Source organism: Canis lupus, chromosome 3 (genome assembly GCF_011100685.1).
Source record: "Canis lupus familiaris isolate Mischka breed German Shepherd chromosome 3, alternate assembly UU_Cfam_GSD_1.0, whole genome shotgun sequence".
Lineage (NCBI taxonomy): Eukaryota > Metazoa > Chordata > Mammalia > Carnivora > Canidae > Canis > Canis lupus.
In genome coordinates, this window is record NC_049224.1 from 20,489,807 (window position 1) to 20,510,167 (window position 20,361).

Sequence of the window (20,361 nt, forward strand, 5' to 3'; positions counted from 1 at the left end):
CTAATAAATTGGTATATATGTTTGTGAAAGATTGTACTAGATGACCTTGAAGATTCTGTGACACTATCACTGCTTTAAAGACTAGTTTGAGATTCACTTTGTCCACAAAACTTTCCCTGCCTAAAAACTTATCTTCTGCTTTTAAGTCTATAATCTCAAATAGACCAACCTTCTGACATACTTGCTAATATATTTCTTGGCCTTGTTCTGCCTGAAAGAGTTCTTTGTAATGGCATTCATTGTATGGAGATTGCAGAACTTCTATCACAAACCACACAGAAAATAGGATAGTAAATTCAAGTGATAGGAAATGTGAAAGTAGAAAGGTAAAAATGTAACCTCTTTGATGTTAGGTGAATATAAAAGTGGTCTGAACCTTAACCCAATTGGTAGAATTTAAGGCACTAAAATATCCACAGTAAAACCAGAGTTAAGGCAGGTTTCAAAAGCATTTTAAAAGCAGTCCTGTTTAAGAGCCATTTTTACTTCCTTTTTTTGGAGATCTGTCATATTTTTTCCTCTTTTTTTAATTAGGCATTTGGTCTTTTAGTACAGTAGTTACCCACCCTCACCGCCCTCCCCTTTCCTGCCGTCTGTGGTTTCACTTTCCATGGTTTCAGTTACCCACGGTCAACCATGGTCTGGGAGCAGATGATTCTCCTTCTGATATATTATTAGAAGGTCAGTAGTAACCCCATAGTATGTCACAATGCCTTTGACATTCACCTCACTTCATCCAATCACATAGGCATTTTGTCATTCCACATCATCACAAGGATGTAAGTAAGATATCTTGTGGGAGAGAGACACTACATTCATGTAACATTTCTAATTCTATTTTGTTGTTGACAGCTGTTCATCTCTAACTGAACCAGAGTTATAAATTAAATTTTATTGTAGGTATGTATGTACAGGAAAAACATTGTATATATAAGATTTGATACTGTCCAAGGTTTCAGACCTTCACAGGGGGTCTTGGAATGTAGTTCCCACAGCATAGGGGATGGGTGGGAGGGCAAAGGGGGACTACTGTAGTTGATTTATAAGAACTCTATTTGTAATATAAGGAAATTATCCCTTTGTGATGTGAGTTACAAATACTCTTTCCCAGTTAGTCATTTGACATTATTTATATTGTCCTCTATTACAGAAATTTGATTTTTTTTAAATTAATGAAGTTTATTTTTTAGAGTAGTTTTAGATTCACAGCAAAATTAATAGGAAATACAGATCATTCCTGTATACCCTTTTCTTGCACATGTTCAGTCCCCTGTCCTTCCCCCCTTTATCACCAGTTCACTCTATAGTAGTACATTTGTTGCAGAGATGAACAATCAGTTGAACAGTTTGTTACAATGAAGTTTAATTTTTTCAACTTATTTTTTGGAGACTGTTGGTATTTTTTGTAAAGCTTCTCTGTTCTTAAAATTTAGAAAGTTTATAGAATTAAAATTTTTAAAAGGCTAACTTAATAAAATAACAGTGATAATAACAACAAATACTACTAATACATATTGAGCTTTTACTCTGTATCAGGTGTAATTCCTAACTATGTTATTAGGTTGAATTAGTAGCTTTATTTTATAGGAGATATAATAGAAATACAAAATGTTTAAATAACTTGTGCAAAGTCATGGAACTAGTTGATGGCTGATTCTGTCCTAGGCAGTTTGGGTCTAGAATCCATGCTTGTAAGCCTGTACGCTATACTGCTTCTTTTTAATCACACTTTTACATTTTTTCTGTTTTTATTTTGTTTTGTTTTGTTTTGGTATATTAGGTTTGAGGTAGGAATTCAACTTATTTTTGGACTGCTTGGATAGAGGGAGGAGCTAGCAAAGAGAAGTATGAAGAATTGATCATCATGGTGTGAGTAAAGTAAGGCATGTGGTAGAGCTTGTGGGATACTGCTGTGATTTAAGATAAGGAAAGATAATTTGGCAAGATGAAATGATCTTGGTGGTAGATGTTTCAGTGGAGTGGGCTGAAGCAGAAGTCAGATGGGTACAGTGTGAGAGTATAAGAACATAGAAATAGAGAAAAAGTTGCTATGAATATGAAGGAGGAGGGCTGTAGAATGAGGGAAAATTGTTATATTTCAGAAGGATGAGAGACCTTTACAGATGCTACAATGTAGGTAGGAAGGATTTAGATACAGAAGACATTAAAGAAGATATAGTAAATAAGGTAGTAGTTGAGGCTTTTAAAAAACAAAGAAGAGTTTGGGCTCTGAAGCACAGATGCGGTGATTTGTATAGAAGATGCTTCGTTATTTCTAGAGGATATTAGGAAAAGATGGGTGCAGATAGACATGATTGCAAGCTTGTTGGTAGCAAGTGAGAGTACCCATTTGATGGTGGTTCTTTTCTTTTTTTTGAAAATTTTATTTTTATTTATTTGAGAGAGTGAGAGAGCCAGAAAAAGCACAAGCAAGGGGAGGGACAGAAGGAGAGGGAGAAGCAGGCTCCTGGCTAAGCAGGGAGCCTGACATGGGGCTTGATATGGGGCTTGATCCCAGGACTGTGGGATCATGACCTGAGCCAAAGATAGATGCTTAACTGACTGAGCCACCCAGGCGTGCCCTTTTATTTTTTTTTTTTTAGATTGATTTATTTATTTTGGGGGGGAGGGGCAGAGGGAGAGAGAATTTCAGGCCAGCTCCCTGCAGAGCAGGGAGCCTGATGTGGGGCTCTGTCTCACAACCCTGAAATCATGACCTGGACTGAAATCAAGAGTCAGGCACTTAACCAACTGAGTCACCTGGACGCCCTAATGGTGTTTATTTTCTTTATGAAGTAGAAGATGTTCTCTACTGAGTGGAAAGTTAGAAGTTTGAGGGAGGTTGGAGGTGTGAGGAGATGGAAGAAGGTTTTGAATTAGTTATCATAGAGAACAGGGAAGGATTAATGAGAGTAAAATAACGTTTTTGGATATTATTGAAGGCCTGTCCACTGGAAGTTGGTGATGACATCATGAATTAATTTTTTTTTTCTAGTGACTTTCAGGCCAGTTATCACAGTTTTAATATAGTTAATGCTTTTAAATCATTCACTTAATCATTTAATTATCAGTACCACCTTAGAAGTAAAAGCTAGGGCATACTCCTTTAAAGCTTGCCAAACTAGTATTTTAAGTGTATTGAATAGAGTAGTAAGTTTGGAGAAGGATGAAGAAATTGCTACTTTTCACTTCATTTTGATACCCTTAAATAATGGAGAAAGTTTCTTGGGAATTGATTTTAAATGTGCATGCTAACTCATTTAACTTTTATTAACATGGCTGTTACCCTTGGGTAATTTGTAGAGGATTATGAGATGAGATTAAATGTTTTAAGCTTAAACATGTGGTCTTGAATGCTTAAATGCCAGAATAATATGTATTTTAATAGTAAACTCATCTTTTTTAAGGTATAATTTTCAGAATGTATAGAAAATTTTCCACAGTGTCCTCAAATCTATATTCATTCATTGTTAAACTTGTTTGTTTTATACAGGGTGTGATAGGTATACAGCTGGTTGTTACCATGGTGATGGCCAGTGTCATGCAGAAGATTATACCTCACTATTCTCTTGCTCGATGGCTACTCTGTAATGGCAGGTAAGGCAAAGATAGGCTAATTGTGTCTGGCACTTACAAATCTCTATTTAGTTCAAATCTCTAGTTGATTGACTTCCCAGAAGTTAAGCATGAATTTGTTTTCTAAAAACATAACAAAAGAAGGTTATAAGAAAAATCTAGCTTCCTTATTTTTCTTACTTGAGATATTAGTAGTTTATTTTTTTAGTATAAAGGTAATTGGATCATGGTCAAGAATTCGGTCCTCCCCCTTTCCTGTCACCTTTTATCCATGGCCAATGAAAATACCAAATAACTTTACTATAGTTACCTTCTTAAAAGATTGGTTAACAAGGGGATGAGATTTTTTCTATTGTTGGAAAAAATGACTGAGAGTATATGTCTCATTATTGGTGACTCAGTTGAGAGTTTGTTATGAGAATTAGGGGTTCTTTGTTTTACCGCAAAGAATTTTAAACTTCAACTTGAGAAGGAGGAGGCAAAGTTATTTTGTAAGATTTTAATTTTGTCTACTGCACTATAAGCTTACTACTATTCCCAGCCCTTCCACAAAGGAGCTAGGTTTTCTTGTTGATATTTGTACAATAAAATAATAAAATTGAAGGTAAACAAGTTGAATATAGGGTATATGAGACAAATGCAGGAAGATTGCATAAAGAAATAAATGCCAAAATCCTGTGCAATTATGAAAGGTAAGTTATAGATTTGGTATCATGACTAAAGTTTTACTCTAATTGTTCATCTCCAGTGAATAACCAAATTCTGTTTACTGATTTGTAGGTCCATTTTCTTTTGTTTAAAACTTTTGGAGTCAGAAAACAATGGATAGCTCTTATCCTCCTAATGATTTCATACACTGAAAGACAAATAATAAGTCTTTATTATTAGCTAAAGGCTATTCTATCCATAAAGCTTAAATTTCCTTTAGAATTTATTTTCTAGTTAAATATTCTTCTCTATGCTTCATGCTTTTTTCATATCATTTAAATATAGAAAAATATTATGACTGCTTAAAATTTGATCACTGATATACAACACACAGACACATATATGGAATATGTGAGAGAACAGCTATTTAAAAACATGTTTTATTAGCAAAGTAAATAATGACTATAAAGTTTTAGTGAAATTGAAAACCTCTATCAGTTATTTTTAAGAAAAATCAGTCATTTGCAACTAGTGTTTAACTGTGTAGTCTTATGCCCTATATAGTCTTGTTTACTTTTTTGCTTATCAAAACCCTTTTCCATAGATCATGAAAGGATAAAAACCAGCTGGGCAAATTATCATACATTCTAAAAAAATGGAATCTGAAATTAATGAACTAGATTAAAAAATATGTTGAGGTAGCTTGTTTTCTACCGAGAATTCCATATTTATAGACTCTTTATGGTGAGTCTCCAGTGAGACTTTCAGATCTCTTTTTGGCTCTAAAGATCTTGGCAGTCTTGTTTCATTTTAGGGTACAAGCAATTTCCATGTTCTTACATAATATGCTTTCCATTGTTTCTATCAAACTTACATTCACCAGTAAAAACTAAAACTTCAGGGATTGAAAGCCTATTCTTTCCTCTTTGTTAATATTGGAATTATGTATTATAATTAATCTTTTACTTTTTTGACAAGACTGTTTCATAAATATACTACTAATTTGAGGGGGGAGTTCAGCCTTTAAAAGTAAACATGAAGTTGATAATATTTTGTGATCCTGATTGCTTTTGTAAACAGATTAACTTTAGTGTTAATTAATGCTGCCTCTAATTCCAAATCAGGTTCCAAGGATAGCAATCTGAATTTTCTAGTAATAGTTAAATCATTTAATTTCCTCTGTTATATTTTGTGTTTTTAAATTCATCAATTTCCTTTCTGTTATATTTTGTTTTGTGTCTTTCTTTAATGTTAATCCTGAGGTTTTTAGGTCATGAAGTCAGTGCTTAATTTTGTTGCCTAACAGTTGAATAGGATCGTTGATTTTATTCTCTTGGGATAATTATTATTTTATCATCCTTTTATGATATGAAATTATGATATGAGGTTAACTATTTTGATATTGATAAAATGTAAGATGTCTTCTAAATTGCTCACGTAAAAATATTGATCAGAAATGACAGTTTATATTTTAAACCATATGATGCTTTTGAGTTTAAAAAAGAGAAAGATCTGAGGGGCATTCTTTATCATCTGTAAAATGTTTAAAGGAATTTAAGAGGAGAGGCTCATGGTTTGGGAGTGACTATTGAATAGAACAATTCAAGTGAATAGATGTGTAGATACCATGATAGATTAGAAGAGAGACTTGTTTTTAGGTTCTGCATCTATCGTTCTAATATTTGTTCCCCTAATATATCTTCATATTGTAAATAAATATCCATATTTTTCTTAAAAGTTATGGCTTGTCTTTTTGTATCATATAAATTAATTTATGTCCATATTTCTCATCAGTCTGTGTCTTTTGGAATGGAAGGTTTAAAGTGCCATCAGATTTTATTATGTTTATTATAATAAGTAAGCCTGCCATTTACTTGAAGAAGTCATACCTTGAAGGAATAAACAGTTTTGCTTTTAAATTAGCAGCCATTTTATTTTTTTATTTTTTATTCTTAAAAAAGATTTTATTTGTTTATTCATGAGACACACAGAGAGGCAGAGAGGTAGGCAGAGGGAGAAGCAGGATGCATACAGGGAACCTGATGTGAAACTCGATCCCAGGACCCAAGGATCACGTCCTGGGTCTAAGGCAGGCTCTTAACCACTGAGCCACCCAGGCGTCCCAGCAGCCTTTTTAATATAAAAAAATTAACTAGTTTTCTAGATCTTGTTAAATAACATGTATTGCTGTTAGTGTTGTAGATCTCTAGTTTAACAGAAAAACCCACTAAAGTTGTTAGCCTGGTTGTTTTTTTTTTTTCCTTAAGATTTATTATTTATTTATTTATTTATTTATTTATTTATTTATTTATTTATTTATGATAGACACACACAGAGAGAGAGAGGCAGAGACACAGGCAGAGAGAGAAGCAGGCTCCATGCCGGGAACCCGATGCGGGACTCGATCCCCGGACTCCACGACCCCGCCCTGGGCCAAAGGCAGGCCCCAAACCGCTTAGCCACCCAGGGATCCCCAGTTAGCCTGGTTTAATTCCATTAATATCGCCTTTACAATGTTATAAAACTTAATCCTGATAAAAATTTTTATTTCTGTTATCCCATTTGGATGTGTATACATTATGAACTAGGTAGAGAGAAGGTGTGTTTGGGGTATGTCATGGCCCCAGAAATCTCAGCGTCTAAACTTAGTTTCTTAATCCATTTCCTCAGGAAAGAATCAGGGTCAGATGGGAGAATCAGGAAGGGATTGGGCAGGTCTCCAGGTAGATTCTTCACAAAATGATATTTTAAGGATTAAGCTGACTTTCAAGTGGTAACTTAGGGAGTCTACGCTTCTTCCTATTTGTTGGGTGTCTTGTTCCTCCTCCTACCTTGGAATCTTCTGTTACAGATGCTGAGCCATTTGACAACTGAAGGAAGTAGGCTATGCATCTTTTAGGTGATTCAAGGGGACTTGCTTAGAAATAGTTGTATCAGCTCTGTCCACATTCCTTAGGTTGGGGCCCTGTGAGTTCAGACCAAAGTGCATGGGAACCTGGGAATGTGTTATGTTTCATTGTACCAAGGAAGTAAAAGCAAGATTGAGTATCTGGTCCTTTTCTGCTGTAGGTGATGTGTTTACACATGAGAAAATAGGTTTTAACTTTACTCACATTCACAGGCTGAAAAATGAAACCGATCTAGGCTTTTTATCCTAGAGTTTAGTTCAGAGCATAGTATTTATTTTATGTATGGCTGCTTATCAACTACAGACGTTGTCCTGGAATTGACATACTTGAACAGAGTTTGGAATTTGATGGTGGTGAGCTTTTCTATGATTACTATGGCTTCTGTTGGCAGTATACAGAATAATCTATTTTAGATTTTTTTTCTACTTATTTTATGGTAGTGGTACTTAGCCTCATATAAACTATTTTTCAGGTTATATATTGTTAGTGTATGATTTCTTTTCACTTACTGTATTCTTCTGGCTTTTCTATGACTACATGGCCATCTTTTATTCTGAATTAAAAGACAACCTCAGCATTGATTTTGATTACCACAAACATGCTAAGTGTGAAGTAGAGTTTAAGAAGTATCATCTGTTGTTCAAATTATACGTCTCACGTCACTATTTGAAATTAAATTTATTCCACATTATTAAATTATAAATATTTTGTATTCCGTTCTTGCAGTTTTCTTTACTAGAAAAGATTTTTTTCTTCTCTAATGTTGTTCTCTTTTTTTACATGACTTTTTATGTAACTATCAAATTTTTTGGAAAGGATTCTGCTTTAACAAGAACTTAAGTAACAAAATCTCTTCTGCCTGTAACCTGTGAGCATGTATTATTAACCTTGAAAACTCAACTATGAAGAGTCTAGTGCTCTCAGACTGCTCAGTTCTTCCCTCTCTCCCCAAAAGGAGGAAAAATCATGGGAAGTTGGTTTCTCTGTGCCTTTAATATGAACTGCTTTCCGTAACATAAAGAACATTTCTAACAGTTACTTAGATCATCCAGAGGTGTTCTTTATCATGTCCAGTATACTACTGTATTGTAGCCAAAGTATTCTCTACTTTTTATTGTAATTAAAGTTCCTTTTTGTTTTGAAGTTTGCTTGGCCTCTCTTTACATGGAGGTAAGTGATAGGTTACATTCTTTGTACATTTGAATAGTGGGTTTTGCATGAGGAAGTAGGCTTTTTTTGCTTTATTTTTGTAATAGCTTCCTTGTTGATCCGCTTTCCATTTCCTTTATTGTTTAGCTCAAACCTAACACATTTTTTTCTACCCCTTTATTTCCTAAGGCTTTCACTTTGGTCTGCTACTTCCTATCATATGTCCCTCATTGAAAACATGTTACGGTTAGATTTATTCTGATTTTGTCTCATCCTATATTGGGTAAAGAGCGTGTAACAACACCTTCATATTCAGTTGCTTTAATTCTTTTTGCATGTTGCCTGATCCAAGTATCTGCAAGTTCCCTTTGGTAAGAGAAACCTACTATTCAAATGCACAGTAGGTGGGACCTAAGACCTAAGGGAAAGATTTAAATTGTCAGCTACCACCCTTATGGAATGCCTGAGTCCTTGCTCTCCTTGCCTTAGTGGTCTGAACTTCCAGTTCCAGAATGCGATGCTGTTCTATTAAAATTTCCAGTAAATAACAAGAGAATTGTATACGTATAGCGATATTTTAGCTATTTGTGCTAAAAGGTTTTCTAGGTTTTAAGTGGTATTTGTTTTTTCTTATTTTTCTTTTCACTTGTCAAAATTATTGAGATTTAGAATGAAGACTGAAAGTATCTTTAGTGATCTATGTTTTGAAATAGTTTTGTATGATTATTTATGTATTAAAACCTTTTTGCTCTCAGTACCAAGCTTTTCACTATTTGTTCATGTTTAGATTTCCATTTTAAATTTATGAAATTTTTACTTCTGAAAACTTTTAAAATGGTTTGCTTTAAATGACATTGCCATTTAATTTTATTTGAAAAGTCTAGATCAATACATTCTATATTTTCTATTACATGTTGTTTCAGTGCTATTGAACTTTAGTAAGAAAAGTTAATAGTCTGATAGTATTTATATAAGAGGTTTACATAAGAAAATTAATAAAAAATTATTTCAGTGATTTAGTGAAGTGGAACAGTAGGTTAACTTTATTATCTGAGACACTGCTGACAATTTGAATATAGGTGAAAAAAATGCCACTGAATAGCCAAGGTAAAGGTAATAAAATACCCTGAGATTAATGCCTTTAACTTAAATGCAAGAAGTTCAGTTTTTTAGTGAGATCTTATTAATACTTTTTATTTTTTAAAGTTTTTTCCTTGTTTCAAACACTATACATGCCTATGATATAGAAAAAGATAATAAATTGATAAGGAAAAATTAGAGGTAATGAACTGTATTCTCATCAGCTAAAGATAATCACTGTGTACATTTGTTGTACTTCCTTCTAATCTATTCATATTTTCCTGTCATGGTTGTGATGATATTGTATGTGCAATTTTATAACATTAATTCAAAACATTTTTTCTCTAATTGTATTTTTGTAACCATCCTTATTAACTGCTACATAGAATCTAAAGGTAATTAGCTTTTATGTCTGTCTTCCAAGCCCATATTAGAAAGGCATGGTGCAGCAATTACAAGCAGATTGCAAGTTATTTTGGTAAGATAGACATACCAACTAACAGCAAAAGAAAAAGCTAAAAACTGAGACATGAGCTTAAAGTGTATATTATGTGGGAACCACATGTATGGAATCCAACTGGGTATGAAGCACTGTTTGTTAAGGAAAACTATGCAACTCTGCTTCTAGGTTTTCTTTTGAACTTTCAGACCTTAGCTACTCCATGCTGCCTGGCGGTCTTTGTGTGCTCTACTTCTCAGGCAGCTTTCAACCTAAATCCTTTTTCCTCAAATACTAAGTAAGCTTGCCTGCATCAGCCTCAGCCTCAGGCTAAATTCTTGAAACCAGAGCCCAGCCCTTATTTTTTTCCCCACCAAACCCACAACCCTAGTTACATGATCAATCCCTCTTTATTTTTAAAAAAATGTTTATAAATTTTAATTTTGGCCTGAGATGGAGGCGTTCTGTTGGGGCCCAATTCCTGCATTTGTGTTCTACACCCCTTTCTCTCTAACTTTCACGTAGACTGCTCCTTTGGCCCTTTGATTTCTTGCTTGTCATTAATTGCTTCATTTCCATTAGATTATTCCTGTTAGCACATACACACATACGCACACTGTTTTGTTTTGTTTTAATGTTTTAAAGGTCTCCTATTGGGGCGCCTGGGTGGCTTAGTCAGTTAAGTGTCTGCCTTTGGCTCAGGTCATGATCCCAGAGTCCTGGGATCAAGCCCCACATTGTTTTAGGGCTCTCTATTCAAGGAGGAGCCTGCTTCTTCCTCTGCCACTCCCCCCTGCTTATGCTCTCTCACTCTCTCAAATAAAAAATAAATAAAATAAAATGAAATCTTTTATTAAAAATAACAGCAACAATAAATAGAGTCACAGCCCTTTCTCCCTTCTGCCTTAAAAAAACATGGCCCCTCCCATGACCATTTCTTAGTTTTGGTCTATTTCCCTGTTTTCCATTACAGCTGCATCTCTCACATGCATTGTCTTCATGAACTCTACTTTTTATTTCCTTATTAACTACTTAGCCTTCTACCATGTTTTATTTTCCCCTTAGGTGCTCTTATTGATTCCATAAATACCACAATTATGTAATGACTCCAGGTTACTTCTGAGCTTTAGATTCTTATGTATGGTATCCACTTGATGTTTTCACTTGATGTCTCATAGGCACTTAAAAACTTAGCATGTTTAAATTTTTGATTCTTCCTCTTCTGCTACATCTCAGAAAATGACCTATTGACTCAGTGTCCAAAATATATCTTCTTTCCTTGCCTGCTTCTAATTCACAGAGCAGCAAAAAAAAAAAAAAAAAAAAAGATGTTAAAAGGCAAAACGAGTTATTTTTGTCTCCTGCTTTGAGACCATTATTTTAGCTAAAATCTAAACCCCATACCATGATCCAAGAGGCTTTGCATGATCTGTTCTCTTTTTCTCTCTTTAGCCTCCCTCATACTTTTTTTTTTTTTTTTTTTTTTTTGCCTATGGTGCGACTGCCTTTTTGGCCTTTTGGTTACTGCAGTGTTCCGTGTTCTTTCATGCCTCTGTGCTTTTGGACATGCTCTTCTCTGCCTGAAATGCTGTTCCCTTCCATTCTTCTCATCCTTTAGGTTTCTGGGTAAATTCCTTATCAGAGGAGTTTTCCTAACCTACAACCTAAGGCTTGTCTCTCTCATTTTCATCATTTGTTTGGTTCTTTTGTGTAGTATCCAAATTGTGATTTTTTTGTTTTTTGGTCATTTTTTAATTGGTTAAATTCTGCCCCAGCTAGAATATAAGCATCAAGAAAGCAGGAACTTTGACTTTATTGTATGTGATATATCTCCATTGTCCATCAGAGTACTTGGCTATAGGGAGCTCTGTAAGTTCTGATGAATGAACAAGTGGATGGATAGGATAGTACAGGAGTAACAGACTAGAAGTGGCCCTAAGAGCACCCAGCATCCTTACATTCCAGCTTTGAACAATAATTATTACTGATGTAGATGACCTGAGTTGCCCAGTAAAAAGTATAGTAAGTGCAATCCATTTTAGAAAAATGGGTTCACAAAATGAGATTAAATAAGTTCGAGTTTATTTAAAAAGAAAATGGGTCCTAGAAAATGTAAGGATCGTAAAATATTTCATTATTATAGTGTTCTAAAAGTAACTTAAGTTTTCCTGTACTAAGAGTTCTTTCACTGATAATAGTGATTATTTCTCATAGCTAAATGACTGGTTTTAGTCTTTATAAGTGAGATATTACTTAAGTGTTCTTCTAAATGTTATGCACTCAATCCGCATCATTCATGGATTCTGTATTTGTGATTTGCGTACTTGCTGAAGTTCATTTGTAACCCCCAAATTCATACTTGTGGTGCTTCCAAGGTCATTCATAGATGTATCCAGAGTGGCAAAAAATTTTAGTGGCCCATTGCCCACATTCCCAGCTGATGCCTTGTTTCACCTTACATGTTGTAAATGAGTGTGCTTTTCATGGTCTATTTAGTATCATGTTGTTTACATTTTAGCTTTTTGTTGATTTCACTATTTAAAATGGCCTCCAAACATAGTGCTGAAGGGCTGGCTATCTAGTGTTTCTAAGCACAAGAAGGCTATGATGTGCCTTATGGAGAAAATTTGCTAGAAATATTCACAACTTAGGAAAATACTGTCCTTAATACTACAGTTATTAAGTAAACTTTGTTTAGGCATGAGTTATGGTGCTGTTGGCTGGGAATTAAATGTGAATGAATCAACAGTATATATTAAATAAGGTGTCTTTAAACATAAACACACATAAAACAAAGTTTTGTATTGATTGGTTGATGAAAATGTTGTGACCAGAGGCTCGCAGGAACCTAACCCTGTATTTCCCCTAGGAGCAATGTTCAGTGTTCGCGGCGACTTTATAGAACATAACTACCGCGAATAACAAGAATCGACTGTAAGTTAAAATTCTGGACTTAAATCGAAATTTCAGGAAGTCCCTCCTCACCCATGTTAATTATAGTTTAGAGACTTTTTGGTTGGGGTATATATTTTAAAACCTTTCAACTAAGAGGAAAACTGAATTCATTTTGGTTCAGTGATCCTTTTTGAGCACTTACTATATGCCAGTAACTGTACTAGTTTTGAAGTATACAAAAACAAGTCATAAAATCTTCACTCCAAGAATCTTTCAGTTAGGGGAGTATTTGATTTTAATCAAACTGGTCTGATACCAGCTGCAATTTAATTTTGACACTACCTGCAGTTAACGTAGACTCCATGGGTTAAAGACAAAAGTTCTAAGAATGCCTACGCTTCCAGATACTAGCTGCAAGTTCTTGGAATCCCTAGGCCACCCATACTTCTGAAAACTGACTACTGGCTACAAATTGGGGCGTTTCTATGACACCCCTCCTGTTCAATAGTTTGCTAGAACAACTAGGACTCAGGAAAGTGCTATACTTATGATTATAGTTTTATTATAAAGATGATACAGTAAGTGGTTTGGGAAGAACAGTTTCTGTGGCCTCTCTGTGGAGTTGGGGCCTGTCATCCTCTAAGTACATTAGTGTTTTGGCCAAGCAAGATGCTCCTCTGAGTTTCATTGTTCAGAGAGTTTATGGAGTTTCATTACATAGGTGTGATTTTAAATACGTGGACACATGATTGAACTTAATTTCTAGCCTCCATCTCCCTCCTGCAGATTGTATGTCTAAGAATCCCAATTCTAATCACATAGTTGATATTTCTGGTAATTAGCCACCATCCTGAAGTTACCTGAAGGTCCACCAGGAGTCCCCTAGTTAACATAACAAAGATACCCCCCCCCCCCCCCATCACTCAGGAAATTCCAAAGGCTTTTAAAGCTCTTTGTCCAGAACTGGGGACATGACCAGATACATTCTTTTTTATACCACAGGGCAAATTGCCTTATAAATAGTAAAAGGTAAATTAGAAGTTTGCCAGATAGGGTCATAGATGTTTATAAGCAGATAGAAGAATATATGCAGAAACATCAAGGGATGAATGAATTTATGGAATAAAATGTTTAGTTAGCTAGAATGTCATGTTCAACAGGGGAATTGTTGAAGGTGAGTCTGGTAAAATAGATAGTAGTCAGATCATGAAAATCTTTGGAAATAGGTCACAAATCCTATGCACATTTGGGCCTTACAGTTCGGATTTTAATGGAAAATTTCAAACAAAGAGTAAACATAACAATACAGTGAATATATGATGATTATAATGATCTCCTATGTACATATCACAGTTAACACCTGGTGGTCAGCTTGTTTCATCTGTGTTCCCCTTCATCTCTCCTACCCCCAACATACTATTTTGTAGCAAATATTATTTCATTCATAGATATTTCTGTGTATATCTTTAAAATATGTGAGCTTTTAAAAATAACTATAATCCTGTTTTTACAGCTAAGAGTTTAAGAGTTTTTAACAGTAATTTCCTAACATCATCAGATGCTCAGTCATTATTCAAATTGCCAGTTCTGCAGTGTTTTTTAAAAACAGCAAATCAGTTGCTAACATTTTTTAATTGAGATATTTTACTTTAAAAATTTAGATTTTTGTGATTGAAAAATTGGTAGGTTTAGCAATTTTAGGTGTATGTTTCTCCTTTATAAGAACAGAGCCTTGATCAAAGTCTTTGCCTAGCTGCCTACTCACTGCTTTACCTTGTGAAGACTCTTGGAAAGGAATTAAACAGGCATTTACCTTGATAGCATTTACATTACGGAAAGATAACTAGAGTTGGGATCAGAATGCATTTAGGAGAGTGTCCAGGAAAGACAAGGAGACCAGTTAGAGAGTGTTGGTAGTAGTCAGAGCTAGAGAGGCACATGTGCTGAACTCGGGTTCTTACAGGGGGCAGAGAAGTTTAGAATTTTAAGAGTTAAACAATAGAATTAATGACAAATATGTGGAGAGGACATACTGAAGATAAAACCTGAATATCAAATTTAGGTAGTTGGTAGATAGGAAATTCAGGTGAGACAGGAAATTGAGAATGAGCAAGGGAGTAGTGCTTGGGAGGGAATAAGTGATTCATTCAGGGTATTTTGATGGTGTGGTAAAGGTGAATACGTACACACAGTTGTTGGAGCCCTAACTTACATAAAGTTTGAGAATTCTCCAAGTAAATTAAAGGAGGGGAAGATAGGAAAGGTAAGCAAAGACTACTTGTAGTTTTGAGGACATTGAAAGGATGCTTTTTAAAACAACTATCCATTCTTTCTGTGTAAATGAAGGATAGGTGGAGAATTCTAATGTGCTCCTGCCAGCTTGCCTGCAGAGTCCATTTACTTTTAGTAGTACACCTATTAGCCTTAATATATAATAATAATTGTCAGTTATAAGAAATATATCTATAAACAGCATTGCAGGGTCTGGCATCTAGTAAGTGCTTGGTAAGTGCTGGATTTGAATTGAAACCCTTTTAAGGCGTAAGCAGTAGTATCTAATTCAGATTAGAGTTTTTCACCTGGGATTTCCCTTCAGTGTCTTCACAAATAGGAAAATCAATAAATATTTGTACAGTAAATGAATAATTCTGGTGATTTTAATTCCTTTATTTAAAAGGATTCTTTTTTTCTTAGTTTGAGATGGTATCAACATCCTACAGAAGAAGAATTAAGAATTCTTGCAGGGAAGCAGCAGAAAGGGAAAAGCAGAAAAGACAGGTAAGTTACATTGCTGAGCTTATAAAGTGTTAAGTGTTTGATACAATTTATGTAAAGATATTTTGTACTTTGGTTAAAGGAACATTTATTGCTAATGCTATGAGCATCGAAAAATTCAAGATTAAAACTCATGATCTAAGATAATTTTGAATTATGCTTTAAGAAAACCGAGTATGTAATAATTTAATATATGAGCACAGAAGTGATTGTTTTACTTAAGAATGGTTAATTATATTCTTGTGTTTAAATTATGAAAACAGTGTAGCCATCATACTAAAACTTGGTGGAGGTTGACTGGGGAGAAAACCAGAGCCTGTGTTTTGACCCTATAACTCTTTTACCTGTTGATTTGGGTTCTTTTCCAGGTTTTGCTGTTATTCAGTATTATGATTTTGGGCAAATTTGCCTGCTTTTGACCTCTTTTCTTCATTTTTCAAATAAAAAATGTAGGCAGTATAATTTCCTAGGTCCCATTCAGTTGCTGAATATTATATTGGCATTTTAAGTTATGAAGAAAACTTCCTGCTAATAAACTCCTTGAGTGGACCACAGCAGCGTTATCTGTGAAATGGAAGGACCAAACATAGTAATTTTGAAGGATCTTTCCAGCTTTAAAATTTTATATCTCTTCTTAAATTGAATTCTCAAGGAAAGTACATGATAATTAGCCTCTCTATATGGACCTTAGTGTCCTCAGTTGGGGAGGACTTCTTAGAACCTGAAAGTATGATTCTAATATATTACAAAATGTCAGTGACAACAAATTTATCACCAAATTTCTCATGTGTATCATAAAAATTATATTAACCTGGGCTAATGCATTTGTAGGTGCTAAAGTTTTTTTTTTAAACATTAATGATTATTTGTCATGAAATAGGAAATTCTAAAAAGACTTTTCTGATTTTGCTACCATTCTCTTTTACACTTATTGGTGCAAATATACCTTGAAGATCATTGGAATATTAAGTGTTAGCCCTCCTCTATATTATTTTAAAAAGGCTGTACATGTACAAAAAAGATACAAAAATGACACTGTTTTATTCCTGGTAGCAATAATTATTTTTTCATTTACTGACATGAATTAATATTTTTACTGAGGTTTTCCCAGAATAAATGAAAATTGTTTCTTGGTATTGTAATTACTGCTGTTGAAACTTAAATTTATTACTTTCTATGTATGCGTGATTGTCTTTAAAACTTAAATTTGGGAATGATACATGTGCACCTGAAGCATTCTTTTATTTTCCCCATTTGTGATTCAGTAAAAGCAACTCCAGATTCCTTTCACATGACTGAATTTCTTACACATATAAATCTTAATATATTTCTTCAACTCTGACTTGTTTATAGCTATAGGTCTTTTTATATGTATGTGTGGATATGTATAATTTCCAAGAGAAAGACATTTTGTCTTCAATTTGCTTTTATTCTTGTACCTAAAGTAATAGTTTCAAAGTGAAATACAAGGAAAGATACCAGTTCCTTGCCTTTGCTTTCTAGGGGAATTTCATGTCACAGAGGAGCCACTTTACCCTTTTAGGTATTCTGAAGTTTTCTTCAATATGTTTAAATATTATGTGATAATGGCATTACTTTAATTTTTGATTTGTTTTTATTCTTGTACCTAAAGAAAAAGAGGTTAGTTGTCTTTAAATCTACAGAATAGAGTGGGTGAAATATTAAGCTAGTAGTCAAGATTATGTCACTAATTTAGGTAACTCCCTGGTAATCTGCATATTCACATAATAATTTACATCCATATTTTGTAGTCTCCCCTGTAAAAATTACATTTGACTATATTTTACCTCCTTTTTGCTGAAATATTAGAAATTCTTTTTTTTACTGTGAAATTTAAAACCCCATTTGTGATTAGTCGATAGAAGCACTTAGATAACAGTATAGGTAACTTGTTTTTTGTGTCTTTTGTCTCATTTTTTATAGGAAATATAATGGTCACATTGAAAGTAAGCCACTAACTATTCCAAAGGATATTGACCTCCATCTAGAAACAAAGTCAGTTACAGAAGTGGATACTTTAGGTAAGGGAAATCTTGATAAAATGTTCTGTAAATCTCAATTTTATACTATGCTAAGTGAAAGTTTCATTTTATCTATTGTGGCTAGATTTATTGTTTGGTTTTTAATCTTTAAGTCCATTTTATAGAATATGAAATCTTTTTCAGAACTTAGAAGCTCAAAATGACTTCACTGAATTGAATTTTTTTTTCTATTCACCTAACCTGTACTAAGGATTATTTTTCCCATTTTTCAGAAGAGGCTGACTTACATGTTTGTTGCACAGTTTCTATTTTATGTTGAGATCACAGTCACTTTTCATTATTTCGAATTCTAGACTTCTTACCTTATATACCATTCTGCTCCTTCTATGATGTGGCTTGCAGAAATGCATTTGTGTGTTTGTGTTTAATTACCTGTACTTACAAGACTGAACTTTATGCTTATGTTTAGTAGAAAGGAAAATGACTTTAGAGAAATGAAATAGATAGGAATCAGAAAACTTATTCAGGATTTACTCTTACTTACAGGATATCTCTGTTAGGTTATGTAGTTTTTTCCGCCTATATCCCAATGTTTTAATGGTATAATAACTATAATGATTTTTTTTTTAATTTTTATTTATTTATGATAGAGAGAGAGAGAGGCAGAGACACAGGCAGAGGGAGAAGCAGGCTCCATGCACCGGGAGCCCGATGTGGGATTCGATCCCAGGTCTCCAGGATCACGCCCTGGGCCAAAGGCAGGCGCCAAACCGCTGCACCACCCACGATCCCTAACTATAATGATTTTATATTTAAAATTTATGTGAAATTATTTGAATCCTCTAAGAGAGTGGCATCTAAGGTGATACTGATTCTCAAACCTGACCATCAGAATCACTTGAGCAGCTCTTTGAAAAGAAAGATTCTTCATTTCTACCCCTGGAGATCCAGTAAATATAGAGTGGGTTCTGGGAATTTGTGTTTTTGTTCTTGTTTGTTATTGTTGTTTTTTTTTTAATTTATTTAAATTCAATTTGCTAACATATAGTGTAACACGTAGTACTCATCTCCTCATTTGAATTTGTGTTTTTTTTTAAATGCTCTTAGTGGTTCTGACTTTTGATCAGGTTTGAGAAATAATGGTTTACATGGTAAGTGAAGAATAAAAATAACATTAAAAAATAATTTTGGTAATGTACAAATATCATTATGTAATTGGTCCTTCATGGGCTAAGTCATAACCACCCTTGAAAAACCTTAGTAGATTCATGTAGCATCTCATGTAGAATTATTTAGTGATACAAAATGGCTTCAAGATATTTGAAAGTTGATTCTATATTTACAAAGATTTTTTTTTTAAGATTTTTTTTTTTTATGTATGTGTGTATATATATATATACAAAGAGTGTCCTGGAACCCAAAAATGTCAACGAGGAACAGTATAAATCAGTATCATTACAACTGTGTTGGGACTGGTTATATCATCCTCTTTTTTCTTTTTAATTATTTTTCATGCAAAATTTAAAATACTTGAAAGCACTTTGACTTTTTGACTGTCACATTAGTTTACTAATCTTTTATGTGGACTTACTTGTATAAAATGTTCACAGATGTGTAAATACAAGAATATATACACATTCTCCCTAATTTCTAATGCAAATTTTTGTCTTTTCTAATAACTGATGTTAAATAGTTAATTACCAGCTTATTAGCTTTATTAATGGCTTAAATGTGAGTATTTACCAGGCATTGTTTTAAATGCTTTACTTTTACTAACCTTCCAGTTCTGTGAGATATGTAACTGTAATGGACTTTTTTTTTTTTTTTTTAACTCTTTGAACTTCTAGAGTTAAATATTTAATTTGGTATGGTTTACACACCAAATGTGGTAGAGCCGGTTAGAACTAGGCAATTGGTAATGAACCTAAGAAGATTTTAATTGGAGATTGGGTGGCTCAGCAGTTAAGAGCTGTCTTCAGCCCAGGGCATGATCCTGGAGTCCCAGGATCCAGTCCTGCATCGGGCTCCCTGCATGGACCCTGCTTCTCCCTCTGCCTTTCTCTCTCTCTCTCTGTATCTCTCATGAATAAATAAATAAAATTTAAAAAAAAAGATTTAAATTAAGGCCTTAGCACACAACTTACTCAATATATTGTTTCATTTGTACAGTTTTAAAACTAATTGCAAATGGCACTAGTTTAACAACTGGCCACATAATTTCAAGAATAGAATAATGGGGAGATGTTTTATTTATGTTTATGTAATCATTTGTGAATGGATGCTAAGTATGTGTGTTTAGGTAAAAGTAATGGGTTTTCTCCCTAAATTTAAGGTACACTCATGAGCTTAAGGCAAACCACGAGGCTTGATGAACTCTGAGTTTTCTTTTGATTCCAGTAGCCTAATAAAAGGCACATAGTTAATTATATTATTGAATAGAAAAAGAATATAATACTTGTGTTAAATATATAGCCAAGCATATGTATAATTTGTACTTTTGTTGAATGTGTATATATTATTGTTATCCCACTAAGTATCTTTAAAGTGTGTCTTAATTTGTATTAGCTATTGATTATAAGAACCTTTTAAAACACAAAAATATTTGATATGTCACTTGGCTGTTTGCTCTGAGTGAATTCCCTGGAGGAAGCCTCTGTGAATGTGGGCATGAAGAATTGGAACACTTAATTCAGTTATTAATAAAAATTGAAAGCCTAAAATTATTGATATTGTCTACTCATTTAGATAAATGGATATTTGTATACCCAAATGGATATTTGTTTATCTGTCTATTCTACCCATTTCCCTGTCTGGAAAGTCATTGTAAAGGGTGATTATTAGAGGAGAAGTGATGTGACTAGAGCGTGAGACTCTTTCAACTACTTGA

General features: G+C 33.8%; 1 protein-coding gene across 14 annotated transcripts in view; it reads left to right on the forward strand.

The window, feature by feature from the left end:
• The window catches only part of TMEM161B (transmembrane protein 161B), a 71,114-nt gene that overhangs the window by 17,205 nt on the left and 33,548 nt on the right, over positions 1–20,361 (forward strand). For 4 of the 14 annotated variants that reach the window (XM_038532387.1, XM_038532379.1, XM_038532384.1 and 1 more), the window contains exons 2-4: positions 3,494–3,597; positions 15,391–15,474; positions 17,416–17,513. In XM_038532387.1, coding sequence (XP_038388315.1) covers positions 3,524–3,597; positions 15,391–15,474; positions 17,416–17,513 — 256 coding nt within the window. In that variant the 5' untranslated portion in view covers positions 3,494–3,523. The other 10 variants (XM_038532392.1, XM_038532389.1, XM_038532390.1 and 7 more) reach the window with 10 other exon arrangements.